Source organism: Oncorhynchus masou, chromosome 6 (assembly GCF_036934945.1).
Source record: "Oncorhynchus masou masou isolate Uvic2021 chromosome 6, UVic_Omas_1.1, whole genome shotgun sequence".
NCBI lineage: Eukaryota > Metazoa > Chordata > Actinopteri > Salmoniformes > Salmonidae > Oncorhynchus > Oncorhynchus masou.
The window spans coordinates 81,984,915-82,005,608 of record NC_088217.1 but is presented as its reverse complement, the minus strand read 5'-3'; the positions used below and the strand labels follow the sequence as shown (position 1 = coordinate 82,005,608).

Genomic DNA, 20,694 nt, shown 5'->3' with positions numbered 1-20,694 from the left:
GTCACATAATGAATGTGTGGTGACTAAAGTAGATAATTGTGGTGCTGTATAACCAGTCATATAATGCTAATGATGCAGCAGAGTTCCCTCTTATCCTCTCTCCCCTACATGGAAAACAGATCCTGCATAGAGAGAAAAAAACAGGGCTGTGTGCGTGTGCGTGTGTGCGTGTGCGTGTGTGTGTGTGTGTGTGTGTGTGTGTGTGTGTGTGTGTGTGTGTGTGTGTGTGTGTGTGTGTGTGTGTGTGTGTGTGTGTGTGTGTGTGTGTGTGTGTGTTTGTGTTTGTGTGTTTGGGGGAGAGACATTTAATGACTGCAAAAACACCAGCAAATCAGCTCCAAGTGATTGTAATTTTGGACATTTATTCCAAATTATTCCAATGCATTACAGAGAGATATGTTTTCGTATTCAAATGTAAGCAAGGTTTGGAATGATTATGTTTTAGTCAAGTATTATATCTGTTTGTGCTTCTTGCGGTCCATTTGCAGTCTACAAATGATTTGTAATTATTTTCTGGCCCCCTGACCATCCACTCAAGAAAAGGTCGTCCCACGGCTGAATCTTGTTGATGATCCCTGGCATAGAAGATCAACATGTGTCTCTCTCCGTAGTCATTTATGGAGACGTGAAATCTGCAAGCGGCTGAGAAGCTCAACATTTTGGGCCTTCTCTCCAGAGACAGAGGCTAAGTGGAGGCCTGTTGGCCCAAAGTGAGGTTTGGGGAGTGGGCAGTTAATCACCTGGCCTCGTGTGCTGACAGATGAGTTATGGAGCAGGCCACAGGTAGAGCCTCAGTCCTCCCACCTCTCCTCACCGCCTCCCACTGCAGCACGCCATGCCAACCCGACCTTCGCTTGGGTCATAAATAATGCACTGACCATAAAAGACTGATTATGGGTAATCTGTAGCCCTGGTCTGTCTGGCCACTGGGTGCAGGTTGTCATCAGTGCTGATTTGGCAGCTGCTAGCTGGCTGGTTGTTTGCCGAGCTCTGGACTGAGCTGGGCTAGCGTGCCTCATGGTGGAGCCTGATGTACCAGCAAGGTCCAGCTAAAGGTCATGGCCCGCTGTCCATGGCACTGGTTTCACCAGCGTGTGAGATTTTGATGTATAGTCCAGTCAAATACAAGCGGGTGTGTTAAGGGTTGAAAGGAGTTTGACAATTGTCCAAGTTATCTTTTTATTGAGTGACGGGGATTTATTGTAAACATTTGTGACAATGTTTCTACATTATTATTACTTTGAGGTATACCTCTAATGAGAATCAACAAGTGTTCAATTTCCTGCTCTATTAAAGTAGAACTTGCAGATCTTTTAATTAAGAATTCAGTAATGAGTTAATCCCACAGGTACCTTGCGATCTGAGGAGAATGGTTTCACATTAATTCTACAGCTTGGAGCTATAGTATCACAGAGAACAGATACTGAGTTAAAGTAGAGGGAATTATGTTCCATCTTTCTCTTCAACCAAAACAAGGGAGATGATGTCATAAATGAGGTTAGGAGAGAATAATTAAGAATGGATGTAATGATTTTGCCAAGTTGATTTTGCCAAGTTGGGCCCTTGGTATCTAATTTCAATTATAATAATGTGTGATAAATAATTTATCAAGCTCCTGAAATAATGACCTTGTCCTAAAAATTCTGAATTAATTTTGACATGAGAGCAAGCAAGAGCGGGGAATAGTTTATCCCCAATGGTACTGTTTTACATTACACCCTAAATAGGTATTTTTGACATGTTTGTAAAAAGTGGCTGTACTATATACTGATACAACAATACAGGCAACATTGTGTTGGTCATTATTTTAATAAGGTGAGGTAGTCATTACTCCTACCCTGGATTTGACTAGATGGGATACAGCTTTTGTCAGATTTGACTTTTTGTAGAAGGTTAGGATAACTGTCACGCCCTGGTCGAAGTATATTGTGTTTGTCTTCATTTATTTGGTCAGGCCAGGGTGTGACATGGGTTTATTGTGGTGTGTTTTGTCTTGGGGTTTTGTTAGGTATTGGGTTTGTGGCTTAGTGGGGGTATCTAGCATAGTCTATGGCTGTCTGGAGTGGTTCTCAATCAGAGTCAGGTGATTATCGTTGTCTCTGATTGGGAACCATATTTAGGCAGCCATATTCTTTGAGTGTTTCGTGGGTGATTGTTCCTGTCTCTGTGTTTGTTGTCACCAGATAGGCTGTATAGGTTTTCACGTTCCGTTTGTTGTTTTTGTATTGTTCTTTTTCATCGTCATTAAACATGTATCAAAAATACCACGCTGCATTTTGGTCCGACTCTCCTTCGATGGAAGAAAACCGTAACAATAACTTAAGCAGCAGGTTAAGGGAATTTACATAGCAGGTTAGGAGAATTAGGTTACGTTTAGATAAAGGGTTAGCTAAAATGCCCAAAAAACTACTTTTGCTGTCAATATCACAAAAAATGTATCACAAAAAATCTATCCCTTCTGGCCATGACCTCCTTCCCTGTCGCATATTCCAACAACCATTTCTATTATGGAAACAAATCCTCCATTTGCCCTCCGGCTCTCTGTGTGCAAACTGTCAGCCAAGGTGTTCTCCACTTTAATATGAACTGCATGGTATCTGTCTGTCATTACCTTGACATTGAACAGCAGCCTCTCGTCAGCTCCCATTGACATGATGTCATTAATATTGTGGTATTACCTTGGTATAACCAATACATCCAAAAGTGTACTCAGCTGAATACTCTAGTATGCACTATGCCAGTGTTTCCCAACTCCGGTCCTCAAGGACCCAGTTTAGTACAGTACATGTTTTTGTTGTGGCCCTCGACAAGCACACCTGTTTCTACTTGACAAGTTGAACCAGGTGTTTTTGTCCTGGTCTTCATCAACAACGTGTGCTGTTGAGGGAACTGGGGGGCCGGAGTTGGGAACCACTGCAGTATACAGAAGCCTATACTTCCTGTCTAGTAGACATTTAGTTATGAGTATACAGTAATTGATGTACAGTGGACTGAAAGCGGTGTGTTTGTCCTGGCCACATTGCTCATGAATATACAGTATAGATAGTGCTACTGACTGAAAACAAAGTGCTACTGTTCTCCATCCTCCTGGCTCTCTTGCTTAAAAGGCAGTGTGACGGATGTGAACCGTTGGAAAGACATCGTAGGACAAAGTGTTGGCCCGGGCCATCGATCACTCAACAGCCAGGCTGACACTATTCTCTCTCTCTCTCCCACCGGGCGAGTTTATCAGCACTGCCCAGAATATTTAACAGGGGGAGCGGACCCGGGGGATCTCATTTGTTCAGGTGTCCATCTGGTGCAGGTTGTCTGGGATAATCTCCACATCATGTCGCATTTGCATCCTCCGCTTCATAAAATGGCCAGACTTAATCGGACAGACCGCGGTGCCCAGTAGAGGGTGTGTCTGACTATGGACCGACCGGGCCTTTGCTTACTGCTTGCTAATCTGCGAGGCTGCGCTAATGCCGTAGCAATTATAGAAGGATTCCACTTGTTTATAATTGGTTGTTGGTTCAGCCTCAAATCTGTGTTACCAGCTTGTGCCCCTGAAATTACCCAATGAGGTTTTCCTAAATGTTGTCATTTGTTGAAATCTGTAGACCAGAAGGATTTGATATTATGGGCCAATTGATACAGTGCTCACCCTCTTGAAGAACTAGGCTACACAGCTACTGATGATAGTCGTGAGTGGAGACAATCTTATTAGCTATAGATGCATAGACGGATCAAAGGTCACACTGATTGAGCTCATTGATCACATTAGGCTGGCTTTTCCCTCCGACATTGTATGGAATTCCCTGCACACTCAATACCTCTGTCCATTGATTCCAAAAATCCATGGATCCTTGCATAAGAATCACTCATCTGGAGTCAAAGGCCAAACATGAACCTGTTTACCTAGCCATAAAAAACCTCAACCAGCTGTAATGACTGATGTATTACTATGGCTGTGGAAGGGTATACTGCAATCGACTCAAACTCCCTGCTCATTCATGTGAGCATGCTACTGGACTTCCTGCTGGTGTGGGCCAATTGTTATTGAACAGTTGTACAGATTCAACACAGAGTGATTATTAGACTGAGCACAGTAAAATTGTACCACACAGTATGGTGCCATAGTGTTGTACATGACTGGGTTGCCAGACCTGGTATTTACATTATACCCTCACAGCTTTCAGTCACAGTTGTAGTCCTCTGGGCTGATAGGCTTTTCTCTATCAGGTCTGACCAGTTACAAAATATCAATTCTGGCAAGTAATTTTCTGCTAGCTTGCACCGTATCTGCATAACGTGTGGAAACAAAAGGCTCACTCAATCTTCACTGCTGTTGACTTTCAGAACTGCCGTTCTGCATTAGCCCTCGTCTCCCTTCCACCTCCGTTTTCCCCACTTTTCTTTTGCCGTTGCCATCGATAATTTGTGATATCCAGGTTCATCCCTCCCGCATCATTTACATTCCTCCTGGATGGGTGAGAAAACACAATGCAGCTCTGTATGAACGGTCCAGACAACCAGCCACGGCTGAGTGGAGGTGGAGAGATGATTCTTCACGTTGACGAGAGAGGAGAATGTCAAACTTTCCCATATTCTCCCCCCGAACCAGATGGCTCACTGTATCTGGGTGTCAATGGTTTAGATCAGACAAGTAGGGCTGCCTCTAAAAGCTTCATGAGTTAAGAATGTTTTGATCCGTTATTAAAGTACCTGCATTCACTTTCCAAATGTATACTGGACCAAAATATAAACGATTTTTACTGAGTTGCAGTATATATAAGGAAATCAGTCAATTGAAATACATTCATTTGGCCCTAATCTATGGATTTCCCATGACTGGGCAGGGGAACAGCCATACGCCCACCCACTGGGGAGCCAGACCCAGCCAAGCAGAATTAGTTTTCCCCCACAAAAGGGCTTTATTAAGTTTATTACAGTTTCATCAAATGTATACTGTATCAATACCTGTCAACATATAGTGATAGTGGCGTGAGAGAACAATGTTATACAAAAATGATTCAACTTATTGATTTGTTCACTTGTGTTTTGCAGGAATTCCACATATTGTATGAAAGTGTCCATGTCACTGACAGTGGCGGAGAACGACACAGACCTCTGCTACAACTCCAAAATGAGGTACTTCGAGAAGGCAGAGTTAAGTAAAAGTAAAGATATCACCTGTCCGGACATTGAGGATTATGTACACCCGGGGAAGGAGCCAGAGATAGTATGGTACAAGGTAAGAGCCACTATAACATTATGTCTGTAACTTATTTCACATTGAATGCCATAGGGGCAGTTTCAAGGATACAAATTAAGCCTAGGCAGGTTCTCCACTGAGGCTGCTTTTTAGCCCAGGATTAGGCCTAGTATGTGTCTGGGAAACCACTGCTATGTGTCATGTATCAAATGTGATACATATATTTACCAGCGTATAATCAGAACTGTATGATCATGTAAATGATTGAAAAAATGAGATTACATTTTTAGTTATTTTTTTATTATTATTTTAGTCTAAGCATACTTGTATGTATTGTCTAGCAGCCTATGTGCTTGCTTGATGACAGTAGGTAGATTTATCCACACATAACTCACAGCCACTCTGCAGAGCACCCCCTGAGATGTCATTTGTTTTTCATGAGACTCAAACCGTCTGGGGAAAGGGGTCTACAGCCCACGTTCACGATGTAAATAGTCTAGAAGACAATGAACTCCTCCCCCCCCCCCCAAACGACTGGAGGGGTCCTCAGAGTCAGACGTCTGGCTCACTGAGTCGATGAGCGGCCCTCACCGGCCCCGGCTGCCTGCCCACAGTGTAACAGCAGACTGACAGAGTAGCCGATGGAGGCCAGGGGCCAATTCATCAAAACTGGATGAATGTCGGATTAGATGGCCACAGTGCTTCTTCAGTTTCCCAGTGAATCAAATTAAAACATGGATAATGACTGTGGCCCCAGAATATTCTAGTTATTTCCTCTGTCTCTGGAAGCGGAGCTGATTGAATTCTGGGAGACCCGCGAGCGCAGGTGGAACCAACCCACGGTATTCCAGTTTTCCTGCTGTGGGTGAATGAGTTTGTGTGGCACAAGTTCCTTTTTCCAAGGGCCTCGTTCTTCCTCTGGGTTCATTCCCACCAAAATTAACTGCTTCAACCCTATACATTGTTCTTCTAGTGGGAACTTAGCAATATAATGTTGTAAAATAGATCACACTCGTCTTGCCAAAAACAGGAACTGAATACAACAACACTAAATACAAGATGAGAATGCATTTGTGATCAAAGAGATGTTTGAAGTTTGGAATGGTTCGATGTATTTCGTCAGGTGTCCATTTTTTCCACATGTCTACATTGTATGTTGTAAAAAGTGTCATCTAAGTCCAACCTTATACTGCTTTTGTGTTTCTTCGTGGTGTTTTACATTCATAAGCCTTCTCTCTATTTGAATCGAAGGAATGCAAGCCAAAGCAGTGGAGACAAAGCATTGTAAGGAGAAGAGATACTCTCTCTATCCGGGAGGTGCGTGAAGATGACATTGGAAATTACACGTGTGAATTACAGTTTGGCAGCTTCGTGGTGAGAAGAACTACAGAACTATCTGTTACAGGTAAGACAAACTCCTTTGCGGGTCATATGTGCTCCATGCTGGGCCATTGGGGATAACTTGCATTGTGTTTTTATTGGCATTGATGAATGTTCATGTTGTTTTGTCTGTCAGCGAGGCAGAGTTCATTCTTTGCGGGAGAGCGGATTTAATAATCATTGCCATTGTGCAGCTGTGTCGTGTTCGTTGTCTATTATGGGGATGGCCAAAATAGTTTATTGTATATGAGCTACAGATCTTCTGCTTGGCTGAAATGAAGAATACGTTTAGAATTAATTTTAAACACAGATATCTGAGGTGTACATTCAGGAAGAAAATGTTGATGGGATTATGTTGCAGCAGACATCTCATTAGAAATAGGTCAGAATGCTGACATTTATCCATAGTAGTTATATATATATACATGATAATAGTAAATCTCTTACTACATGTTGTTCTGCTAAGACAGTAGTTGTGAACCTTGTTGTCAGGGTTGTGGGTTCAATACCTCTGTGCTGTCGTGACTTCAGCTGGCGGTCTTAATTGCTAAGTAGTAGAATTTGCACAGAGCCACTTCATCACTTTTTCTTAACTAAGACTGTTCAAATATTAAAGCTTGAACTTTCGTTCAAGCGTTCCTTATCTTTAGAGGGAGGGGTGTGACAGAATAGAGATTGCTCGCCACCTCCACTGCTAACGTTGTAACAACTTGGACTGTCTTGATGGAAAACCCATACTACAGGTGCATTCAATCAATGACACAATGATTACAAAAAGATCTACTCTACTCAGTCTTGCCCTCATGGCTGAACCCTGAAAAGTCTTGCCCTCATGGCTGAACCCTGAAAAGTCTTGCCCTCATGGCTGAACCCTGAAAAGTCTTGCCCCAAAATTAACGTGGCTGAACCCTGAAAAGTCTTGCCCTCGTGGCTGAACCCTGAAAAGTCTTGCCCTCGTGGCTGAACCCTGAAAAGTCTTGCCCTCATGGCTGAACCCTGAAAAGTCTTGCCCTCGTGGCTGAACCCTGAAAAGTCTTGCCCTCGTGGCTGAACCCTGAAAAGTCTTGCCCTCGTGGCTGAACCCTGAAAAGTCTTGCCCTCATGGCTGAACCCTGAAAAGTCTTGCCCTCGTGGCTGAACCCTGAAAAGTCTTGCCCTCGTGGCTGAACCCTGAAAAGTCTTGCCCTCATGGCTGAACCCTGAAAAGAAAACACCAGAGAAAACCACTGTAGCAAGATATATTAAGAGCTGTTCCATGTCAATGCATCACACCCATCGTCCATAGTGGTCTCGAGGTCAAGCAAACTATTTGCAGTTTACGGCTATCTGATTACAGTTTATTATCCCCTAAAGAGACAAAGGCAGACTCCATAGAAGACCAATTTCACTCATCAATCTTGTTCCCTGCTGCCTCAGACGGTCCTCATCCTCCGGGATGATTCCCTTCCCCTCACAAAGAGACGCTTTTAGCATTTTTGGATGAGGGATAGTTCACTCAAAATACAAAATGACACATTGGTTTCCTTTCCCTGTAAGCAGTCTATGGACAGGGTATGACAGCAATCCATGTGTTGGTTGAGTTTCTCTGGCTCATCCACATGCTACCGTTTTAACATGATGCAGCGAAAAATTACAATAACGCTCCCATGACTTCAATGGGATTTGTGCCACGAATGCTAAACCATTAGCATGTGGAAAGGGAAACTAAACCAAAGCATGGATTGCTGTCATACCTTCTCCAGAAACTGCTTACAGGGTACGGAAACCAATATGTCATTTAGTAAAACTCTCTCCTTAAGCGAGAAAACGTCCTGCTTTTGTGTTTGCAATTTTTTTATCTGACTGAAATCATGAGGGAATCTGAGGACCCTCTCTCTTTCTCTCTCTCTCTCTCTCTCTCGCAAATAATAATTACACGCTTCCGCCCACATATAGAGGGCAGAGGAAAGAACATGGCCCACCTACACGCATCATGTACGGTACATGTACATAGACATGCATACATAAATTACTTCCTGTAATAAAGACAAACACTGAGAGTACAAAACATTCCATGACATAGACTGACCAGGTGAAACTAGGTGAAAGTTATTATCCCTTATTGATGTCACCCGTTAACTCCACTTAAAACAGTGTAGATGAAGCGGAGGAGACGGGTTAAAGAAGGATTTTTAAGCCTTGAGACAATTGAGACATGGATTGACAAAGGTCTAGACAAAAGATTGAAGTGCCTTTGAACAGGGTATGGTAGTAGGTGCCAGGAGCACCGGTTTGAGTGTGTCAAGAACTTCAACGCTGCTGGGTTTTTCAGTCTCAACAGTTTCCCTTGTGTATCAAGAATGGTCCCTCAGCCAAAGGACATCCAGCCAACTTGACACAACCATGGGAAGCGTTGAAGTCAACATGGGCCAGCATCCCTGTGGAGCGCTTTCGACACCTTGTAGAGTCCATGCCCCAACGAATTGAGGCAACTCAATATTAGGAAGGTGTTTCTAATGTTTTATCCACTGTGTGTATGTGCTGTAGCTAACACAGTCCTTGAAGCAAAATGACCTTTAAATGACACATAGGACATTAGTTTAGACACATACATTCGTTAGACCTTTCATTACAATAATAGAACATTGAATGACAACAAGCCCATTGGCTATTTCATAAAAGACCAGTCTCACCAGTTCTACATATAAACAAGGCTATTTCCTCTAACGGGGGGGCTATGTTGCCGTGATGTTGTTGTGTCGTTGTAGTTATGTTGGACCCGGTGTGATCAGGAGGAAGTGGTACATTGTGTGACGTTCATCTAGTGCTCATGTGCTTGCAAAACAATCCGATTATCCTGATTTAATATGCAGCCATAATCACAACAATGCTTTCCTCCACTATGCTGTACAGTACGTCTCTCAGTATCCTACAGGGAAGCCACGATCCTGGTCCATACATTGTATAATGTTGAATAGTCTGTATCAATACAGTACAGAACAATATGTTATGTAGTTGTTGCGTGACTGGTGTAAATGGAGATATCTTCTGTTAAGACTACTATGACTCAAAGGCTGCATCTGTTCCTCCTTCCTGGCATGGCCAGGTGGTTCGTGTACCTGGTGAAAGAAAGGGAAATGAATTGATACATTACATAAAACAGTCACATCAAATGTTTTTGAACTTGTCTTCAGGCATAGTGATCATGTTTTAAATGATTCACCCGCATGTGATCGTATCAGACAGACTGTGAGATATCATATTGGTCCATCATATAATGGCGCCGAAGGAGACGGCTGCCGTTTTACGATCCCGTAACCAATTGTTTTATTATGTATGTTTTTTCGCGTTGTTTGTAACGTATTTTGTACATAGTGTTTCTGCCAGCGTGTCTTATGGGCAGCATTACTCCTGTACTGGAGGAATTCTTCTTCTTCAACGAGTCGGAGAAGGATTTACTCCAGACACCAGACAAGGCCCTCATCCCAATCATTCACAGGAGGAAAAGATGGAGATAATCGATAACAAAATAGACGAACTACGAGCACGTATATCCTACCAACGGGACATTAAAAACTGTAATATCATATGTTTCACCAAGTCGTGGATGAATGACGACATGAATTATTATTTTTTTTTATTAAATGTTTTTATTTAACCTTTATTTAACCAGGTAGGCTAGTTGAGAACAAGTTCTCATTTACAACTGCGACCTGGCCAAGATAAAGCATATCAGTGTGAACAGACAGCAACACAGAGTTACACATGGAGTAAACAATAAACAAGTCAATAACACAGTAGAATTTTTTATTATTATTTTTTTAAAGAGTCTATATACATTGTGTGCAAAAGGCATGAGGAGGTAGGCAAATAATTACAATTTAGCAGATTAACACTGGAGTGATAAATGATCAGGTGGTCATGTGCAGGTAGAGATACTGGTGTGGAAAAGAGCAGAAAAGTAAATAAATAAAAACAGTATGGGGATGAGGTAGGTAAATTGGGTGGGCTATTTACCGATGGACTATATACAGCTGCAGCGATCGGTTAGCTCCTCAGATAGCAGATGTTTAAAGTTGGTGAGGGAGATAAAAGTCTCCAACTTCAACAATTTTTGCAATTCGTTTCAGTCACAGGCAGCAGAGAATTGGAACGAAAGGCGGCCAAATGAGGTGTTGGCTTTAGGGATGATCAGTGAGATACACCTGCTGGAGCACGTGCTACCATGGTGATGGTGTTGCCATCGTAACCAGTTAACTGAGATAAGGCGGCGCTTTACCTAGCATGGACTTGTAGATGACCTGGAGCCAGTGGGTCTGGCGACGAATATGTAGCGAGGGCCAGCCGACTGGAGCATACAGGTCGCAGTGGTGGGTGGTATAAGGTGCTTTAGTAACAAAGCGGATGGCACTGTAATAAACTGCATCCAGTTTGCTGAGTAGAGTATTGGAAGCCATTTTGTAGATGACATCGCCGAAGTCGAGGATCGGTAGGATAGTCAGTTTTACTAGGGTAAGTTTGGCGGCGTGAGTGACGGAGGCTTTGTTGCGAAATAGAAAGCTGATTCTAGATTTGATTTTGGATCGGAGATGTTTGATATGAGTCTGGAAGGAGAGTTTACAGTCTAGCCAGACACCTAGGTACTTATAGATGTCCACATATTCAAGGTCGGAACAATCCAGGGTGGTGATGCTCGTTGGGCGTGCGGGTGCTGGCAGCGAACGGTTGAAAAGCATGCATTTGGTTTTACTAGCGTTTAAGAGCAGTTGGAGGTCACGGAAGGAGTGTTGTATGGCATTGAAGCTCGTTTGGAGGTTAGATAGCACAGTTTCCAAGGAAGGGCCAGAAGTATACAGAATGGTGTCGACTGCGTAGAGGTGGATCAGGGAACCGCCCGCAGCAAGAGCAACATCATTGATAAATAGAGAGAAAAGAGTCGGCCCGAGAATTGAACCCTGTGGCACCCCCATAGAGACTGTCAGAGGACCGGACAACATGCCCTCCGATTTGACACACTGAACTCTGTCTGCAAAGTAGTTGGAGAACCAGGCAAGGCAGTCATTAGAAAAACCGAGGCTACTGAGTCTGCCGATAAGAATATGGTGATTGACAGAGTCGAAAGCCTTGGCCAGGTCGATGAAGACGGCTGCACAGTACTGTCTTTTATCGATGGCAGTTATGATATCATTTAGTACCTTTAGCGTGGCTGAGGTGCACCCGTGACCGGCTCGGAAAACAGATTGCACAGCGCAGAAGGTACGGTGGGATTCGGTAGAGCTGTTGGCCAAGGTTGGAATAGCCAGGAGGAAGGCATGGCCAGCCGTTGAGAAATGCTTGTTGAAGTTTTCGATTATTATGGATTTATTGTTGGTGACCGTGTTACCTAGCCTCACTGCAGTGGGCAGCTGGGTGAAGGTGCTCTTGTCCTCCATGGACTTTACAGTGACCACACAGCTGGCGGGTTTTAAACTTTTTCGGCAGCATAGAACAGTGGCCTCTGGGAAGACAAGGGGCGACGGTCTATGTATATTTGTAAATAACAGCTGGTGCACGAAATATAAGGAAGTCTCAAGGTTTTGCTCGCCTGAGGTAGAGTATCTCATGATAAGCTGTATACCACACTATTTATCAAGTTTTTACATCTATATTTTTCGTAGCTGTCTATATACCACCACAAACCAATGCTGGCACTAAGACTGCACTCAATGAGCTGTATACGGTCATAAGCAAACAGGAAAACGTTCTTCCAGATGCGGCTCTCTTAGTGGCCGTGGACTCTAATGCAGGGAAATTAATATCCGTTCTACCTTATCTCTACCAGCATGTTAAATGTGCAACCAGAGGGAAGAAACTATAGACCACCTTTACTTTACACACAGAGACGTGTACAAGGCTCTCCCTCGCCCTCCATTTGGCAAATCTGACCATAATAATATCCTCCTGAACCCTGCTTAAAAGCAAAAACTAAAGCAGGATGCACCAGTGAATCGGTCAGTAAAGAACTGGTCAGATGAAGCAGATGCTAAGCTACAGGACTGTTTTGCTAGCACAGACTGGAATATGTTCTTCTGATGCCATTGAGGAGTACACCGCATCAGTCACTGGCTTCATCAATAAGTGCATCGATGGCTTCATCCAAACAGTGACCGTACGTACATACCCCAACCAGAAACCATGGATTTCAGGCAACATCCGCATTGAGCGAAAGGGTAGAGCAGGACTCTAATCCGGAAGCTTATAAGGAATCCTGCTATACCCTCTGACAAAACATCAAACAGGCAAAGCGTCAATACAGGACTAACTTTGAATCATACTACACCGTCTCTAATGCTCGTCGGATGTGGCAGAGCTTGCAAACTATTACAGACTACAAAGGGAAGCACAGCTGCGAGCTACCCAGTGACACGAACCTACCAGTTCAAAATTACTTCTATGCTCACTTTAAGGCAAGTAACACTGAAACATGCATGAGAGCACCAGCTGTTCCGGACAACTGTGTTATCACATTCTTCTTACCCGATGTGAGTAAGACCTTTAAACAGGTCAACATTCACAAGGCCGCAGTGCCAGATGGATTAACAGGATGTGTACACTGTGTATTCACATCAATACCATTATGCCAGAAACCCTAGACCCACTCCAAATTGCATAACGCCCCAACAGTTCCACAGATCTCTATTGAACTCAACACTGCCCTTTCCCACCTGGACAAAAGGGCCTATGTGATAATGCTATTCATTGACTACAGCTCAGCGTTCAACACCATAGTGCCCTCAAAGCTCATCACTAAGCTAAGGACCCTGGGGCTAAACACCTTCCTCTGCAACTGGATCCTGGACTTCCTGGCGGGCCATCCCCAGTTGGTAAGGGTAGGGAACGACACATCCGCCACTCTAATCCTCAACACAGGGGCCCCTCATGGGTGTGTGCTCAGTCCCCTTCTGTACTCGCTGTTCACTCATGACTGCATGGCCAGGCACAACTCCAACACCATCATTAAGTTTGCCGATGACACAACAGTGGTAGGCCTGATCACCGACAATGATGAGACCGCCTATAGGGATGTGGTCAGAGACCTGGCCGTATGGTGCCAGGACAACAACCTCTCCCTCAACGTGATCAAGACAAAGTACATGATTGTGGACTACAGGAAAAGGAGGACCGAGCATGTCCCCATTCTCATCGACAGGGCTGTAGTGGAACAGGTTGAGAGCCTCAAGTTCCTTGGTGTCCACATCACCAACATACTACCATAGTCCAAACACACTAAGACAGTGTCGGGGTTGGTTCCTTGTTCCTTGTCAATTATTTGCTTATTGGTGAAATCAGCAATCAAACAATCTCTTTAAGTAAATCAATCATTCATTTATTAATGCAATTGCAGACAGAAGTTGACAAGGGGAACATAGCACAGAACCTAAGGGCACAGCTGATTTTAAACATGTGATCACTCCCTAGTGGTGTGATCACCTACATCAATATATGTGTGTATCAATAAACGGAGGTTACCTTATAAGGCAACCTAGTACAGTAGCTTACAGCTGAAATCGCAGGAAAAGGTGGCGCTACAAAGTATTAACTTAAGGGGGCTGAATAATTTTGCACGCCCAATTCTTCAGTTTTTGATTTGTTAAAAAAGTTTGAAATATCCAATAAATGTTGTTCCACTTCATGATTGTGTCCCACTTGTTGTTGATTCGTCACAAAGAAATGCAGTTTTATATCTTTATGTTTGAAGCCTGAAATGTGGCAAAAGGTCGCAAAGTTCAAGGGGGCCGAATACTTTCGCAAGGCACAGTAGCTTGTGCAACATATAGTGGGAGAGTTTTTTGACACATAGCAACAGTATCTTATTATAAGGCCTGCAGCAAAACATATGTCTCTTAAGGTCCCCTTAATCAATAATGGGGAGGGTCTTTGGGACCCACCCCCTACAACAGTCGTGAAGTGGGCACGACAAAACCTATTCCCCTCAGGAGACTGAAAAGATTTGGCATGAGTCCTCAGATCCCCCTGTTGCCACACCAGGCATCACTGCCTGGTATGGCAACAGCTCAGCCTCCGACCGCAAGGCACTACAAAGGGTAGTGCGTACGGCCCAGTTTCCTGCCATCAAGGACCTCCATACCAGGTGGTGTCAGAGTAAGGCCCTAAAAATTGTCAAAGACTCTCTGCTACCGCACGGCAAGCTGTACCAGAGCGCCAAGTCTAGGGCCAAAAGTCTTCTTAGCAGCTTCTACCCCCAAGCCATAAGACTCAAAATGCTACCCAGACCCCTCTTTTACGCTGCTGCTAATCTCTGTTTATAATCTATGCATAATCACTTTAACTCTACCTACATGTATATATTACCTCAATTACCTTGACTCACCGGTGCACCTGCACATTGACTCTGTACCTGCACCCCCTAAATAAATAGCCTTGCTTATTATTTTGCTACTGCTGTTTAATTATTTTTCATTTTTTTACTGATCTATTGTCACGCCCTGCCCATAGAGAGGCTTTTTATTCCCTATTTTGGTTAGGCCAGGGTGTGACTAGGGTGGGCATTCTATGTCCTTTTTTCTATGTTTTGTATTTCTATGTCTTGGCCTGGTATGGTTCTCAGTCAGGGACAGCTGTCTATTGTTGTCTCTGATTGAGAACCATACTTAGGTACCCTTTTTCCCCCCACCTGTTATGTGGGAAGTTAACTTTGTAGTTGTTCAGGGCACATAGGGTCGTGGAAATTTCCTGCATTTACCCAATCATGAGAGCAAACCACACACAAGTCAGAGTTAGTTATCACAAAGTTCATCTTTAATTATATGAGCTCCATCACAACCCTGTGACTCTCAGATCAAATCAGTGTCTATAAATGAGTTCTCTGAGAGTCCCTTACACATTGCAACTGAGATCCTTTATAGCAAAGACACACATAGCCAGACAGTATTGGCATAATTTATCGTTCAGCTTTGTCTCCTAAACTATGTTCTTTTCACAAACTCAGAACCATAAACAAATCCTCCATATCAACAGCCATATATCAAATCCATCCTACAAGATCACAGAGACACACTGACTGGCACACAGACATTGTGGAGCCAAGAGATACTTGACCTCTCCCCTCTCTCCGGCCCAAATAACTTAGTCTTGACATAGAACAGATACTGCAACCCCGCAACAGTATTATACAAACACATTCTGATGAGAAGTAACTGACAAACATATGATGAATATAAAATATCTTACCTATTTTTATAACCTTTATTTAACTAGGCAATCAGTTAAGAACAAATTCTTATTTTCAATGACGGCCTAGGAACAGTGGGTTAACTGCCTGTTCAGGGGCAGAACGACAGATTTGTACCTTGTCAGCTCGGGGGTTTGAACTTGCAACCATGAGGTTGCTAGTCCACCGCTCTAACCACTAGGCTACCCTGCTGCCCCTATGTTACCAACTAATTCTGATTATTCCCCAACAATAGCCCAAAGCTTCACGGTTGGTTTTTTGTTCTTCGTTTTGTCGGCGTCATTTTTAAATAAAGTTAAAATGTACGCTTACCATGCTGCATCTTGCTCCAGTCCTTCAGCCAGCCGTGACATCTATGTTTTTCTTAACACTTTTTTTTTCTTAACTTATTAAAGCATTGTTGGTTAAGGGCTTGTAAGTAAGCATTTCCTGTTGTATTCGGCGCATGTGACAGATAACATTTGAGATGAGTCTAATATCTACAGTATTGATATTTATAGGCCTATATCTTGTATAATGTACTTCTTATACAAGGATCTCAATAATTCTCACACAGAGTAAATGTAATTCCTTTAATTTCTGTAGAATACTAGCCGTTCCTCTGGGTCTATTATGATCAGACTACTGCAGTCCATCTCTTCTCTCCTCCCCAACTGTCACGTTCGTCATATGAATCGGACCAAGGCACAGCGTGGTATGCGTACATTCTTTATTATTATAAGAATGAACACTGAACAAACTAACCAAAATAACAAAACGACACGAAGCTATACAAATGAGTGCTGACAGGCAACTACACATAGACAAGAACCCACAAACACCAAAGGGAAATGGCTACCTAAATATGATCCCCAATCAGAGACAACGGTAAACAGCTGCCTCTGATTGGGAACCATATCAGGCCACCATAAACATACAAATACCTAGACCTACAAATACCTAGACATACAAGAACCCTAGACAATACAAAACCCCTAGACAATACAAAAACTACCGTACCCACCCTAATCACACCCTGACCTAACCAAAATATAAAGAAAACAGAGATATGTCAGGTCAGGGCGTGACACCAACCTTTGTCCCTGTTCTCTGTATCTGTATGTAGCAGGAGAAGAGTATGGAAGATCACGCTCCATTGGATTGTCTTGAGGATCTATTTTTATTCATAGTGATGTCTTCAGCCGTTGGTGGAACTATTAAAAATAGACATTATTCCTAAATGAAATGTGGGATTTTATGATTGTTTTACAAGGTGTGCCGTTTGATCCGGGGGATTGAAAACCACACAATAAAGGGTGGATAATGAACCGCCTACTCAATTGGCTGTTATAGTGTCTTCTTGTGCTGCACAGAGGGAAACGAATGGTTTGCATGTTTAGCTAATGACTAGAGACCGATGGCAGTGGTGATCATGCTTTTTATTTTCTAATAAAGCACAATTAAGGTGATGGTAATACTAGGCCTACCGTTGACAAAGGAAAAGGCTCTCCACTTAAGTAGAGAATGACAATACTCCAAATGCCCCCAGGTTCAAAGAAACAGGCTAGTAGAAAACCGAGTTTATAATGCCTATCTCCTCCCTTGGATGTTCCAGCTGATTGAACAGCTGAGTGCCCAATCAGTTCCTTCAACAGAAAACGTGTAGTCCTAGGTCCAGAGATAGCACCATCTAAGTTCCAGAGATAGCACCATCTAAGGTCCAGTGATAGCACCATCTAAATAACCTTATCCTATCCTACAGACTCCTGCATCATTTCATTAGACACAATACCTCCGAAAGGATTTACCACAGCAAGTAAGAAATGGAATTTGTGAATCTATAGCTCTGAAACTCTGCTGTATGGTTCCATTCCACTGGCTGTTCTCCCAGTGTATGCATCCCAAATGTCACCCTATTCCCTATGTAGTGCATTACTTTTGACCATGGCCCATAGGGGACACATTTAGGATGCAGCGCAGCGACTAGGCTCTGCTGAATGGGCAGCCATTACAGAACACAGGTCTCTCCTCTTGTCTTGGCTCTGTGAAGTTGACTCATTAGCATATGAAGGAGGGTGATTTATAAGGGCCGTTCTAATTGATAGAGTATAATTAGACTGTCCAAAGCAGCACGGGGAAAAGGAACCTGAAGAATTTGGCTGCAGGAGAAAATATGTCTCTTTGTGAGAACATGTTTGATATGTTAGTACTTTTCTCCCTTATTTAAAGGTGGTAGATAAGTGCTATTCATTGGGACTCTCTCTTCTCTGTACTTCTCCATTAGAATTCTTCATTTGGGAGATTATTCGCAAAGATGGACCGCTTATTAGACTTTGAAGTACCCCACACTACCATACGTTTTAAGGGAAGGTTAAGGATTGACAATAGCCGAGAAGCAAAAGAAATGTGTGTGTGTGTGTGTGTGTGTGTGTGTGTGTGTGTGTGTGTGTGTGTGTGTGTGTGTGTGTGTGTGTGTGTGTGTGTGTGTGTGTGTGTGTGTGTGTGTGTGTGTGTGTGTGTGTGTGTGTGTGTGTGTGTGTGTGTGCGTGCGTGTGTGTGTAGGTGTGTGTGTGTAGGTGTGTGTGCACTAATGAAATGTTCTATGTGTGAATACACTTTGCAGGTCAGAGGGTAGATCAAGGCTGGTATTATCTCTGAAGCCAGAGTTATCCTGTTTTATTATCTGACAGTCCATCAGAGAGACACTGGATCATCAGAGCTACAATGGATGTGATGTAGCAATACCATTACATCACATGTTCAGAACAAGCAGAAGAAAAGTGCTATGGGCCTGTCATGCCAAATAATGTCCCCCGGCCAAATAGTGTCCCCCTCTACGTCACAATGGGATTCGATAAACTATTAGCGTCCGTTGCTATATCAATGGTGTGATGACCTAATGATTATAATTTTGGAGATCATTACAGCCTAAATTACGTTATTACTATCATCGCTATGCAAACAAGGCTGTTTGTCCGGGGGACTATTGGCATGACAGGCCCTAAACTGTTCCTCCTCACTGAACAGATCGGATCAGAAAAGAATAGCACAGAACAGCACAGCACACAGCTCAGCGGAACTTTCATCACCTGTCACTTATCTTCCCGTCGTCCTGGCAACAGAGTAACCGAATCTGCCATTTGACTGGGCTGAATTAGTACGCTTTTTTTCTGCGATATTCCATGTAATGAGGTGGAGGGAGAAGGATAAGGGTAGGTTGGTGAAGTAAGGGGAGGGAATGGAATTATGGTGAGATAGAGGGGAGGACAGGAGTATACTTGTCTTACGCACTCAGCTTCAAGTGCACTGCATCTCAGAGGAAGAGAAGGTTCTTACCTGTGATGGATGGCCATGTGATCAATTACAGTGATTTGTCATGTGCAACCAGCACTCATTTTCATAAAGGCATTACTGGACTGTATGTGACAGAGGGGAAATGGACCCGTGGCTCGCTGCCTCAAACTTCTCCTTGATTGGTTTACGCTGATGTGCTGCGAATGGAACCTTGCCCTGAGAGGACCCCTTCAATCTCTCTATATATTGTAGACCCCTACATTTTCCTCTAGAAGATCTCTCCTCTCCTCTCTTCACCTGTGGATTTATTTACAGCATATTTTAGAACAAATTGCCGTACTTTGTGTAACCTCAATCCATGTTTTCAAGCATGCACTCCTTTTCAGTTGGCTAGCCCTGTCCATTCATCACTCGCTACTGCTTTCACTACAGACAGAATGGCTCAATATATCAGTTCAGATTTACCATTCACTACAGACAGAATGGCTCTATATCAGTTCAGATTTACCATTCACTACAGAGAGAATGGCTCAATATATCAGTTCAGATTTACCATTCACTACAGATAGAATGGCTCAATATATCAGTTCAGATTTACCATTCACTACAGATAGAATGGCTCAATATATCAGTTCAGATTTACCATTCACTACAGACAGAATGGCTCAATATATCAGTTCAGATTTACCATTCACTATAGATAGAATGGCTCAATATATCAGTTCAGATTTACCATTCACTACATATAGAATGGCTCAATATATCAGTTCAGATTTACCATTCACTACAGATAGAATGGCTCAATATATCAGTTCAGATTTACCATTCACTACAGACAGAATAACTCACTATATCAGTTCAGATCTACCATTCACTACAGACAGAATAACTCACTATATCAGTTCAGATTTACCATTCACTACAGACAGAATAACTCACTATATCAGTTCAGATTTACCATTCACTACAGATAGAATGGCTCAATATATCAGTTCAGATTTACCATTCACTACAGACAGAATAACTCACTATATCAGTTCAGATCTACCATTCACTACAGACAGAATAACTCACTATATCAGTTCAGATCTACCATTCACTACAGACAGAATAACTCACTATATCAGTTCAGATTTACCATTCACTACAGACAGAATAACTCACTATATCAGTTCAGATTTACCATTCACTACAGATAGAATGGCTCAATATATCAGTTCAGATTTACCATTCACTACAGACAGAATGGCTCAATATATTAGTTCAGATTTACCATTCACTACAGACATAATGGACGACAGACAGAATAACTCACTATATCAGTTCAGATTTACCATTCACTACAGACAGAATGGACTACAGTCAGAATAACTCACAATATAAATTAAGATGTATCATTCACTACAGACAGACTGGACGACAGACAGAATAACTCACTATATCAGTTCAGATTTACCATTCACTACAGACAGACTGGACGACAGACAGAATAACTCACTATATCAGTTCAGATTTATCATTCACTACAGACAGAATGGACTACAGACAGAATAACTCACTATGTCAGTTCAAATTTAACATTAAATCATTTAAAAAGTGTTTCCTTCCCTAGTTATCCTTCCCCCAAACACAC

General features: G+C 42.8%; 1 protein-coding gene across 3 annotated transcripts in view; it reads left to right on the top strand.

Annotated features, from left to right (window-relative positions):
- LOC135542791 (interleukin-1 receptor accessory protein-like 1-B) overlaps positions 1-20,694 on the top strand; it is a 462,236-nt gene that overhangs the window by 196,181 nt on the left and 245,361 nt on the right. For all 3 annotated transcript variants that reach the window (XM_064969989.1, XM_064969990.1, XM_064969988.1), the window contains exons 4-5: positions 5,050-5,236; positions 6,449-6,602. In XM_064969989.1, coding sequence (XP_064826061.1) covers positions 5,050-5,236; positions 6,449-6,602 — 341 coding nt within the window. The remainder of the gene's footprint in view (positions 1-5,049; positions 5,237-6,448; positions 6,603-20,694) is intronic.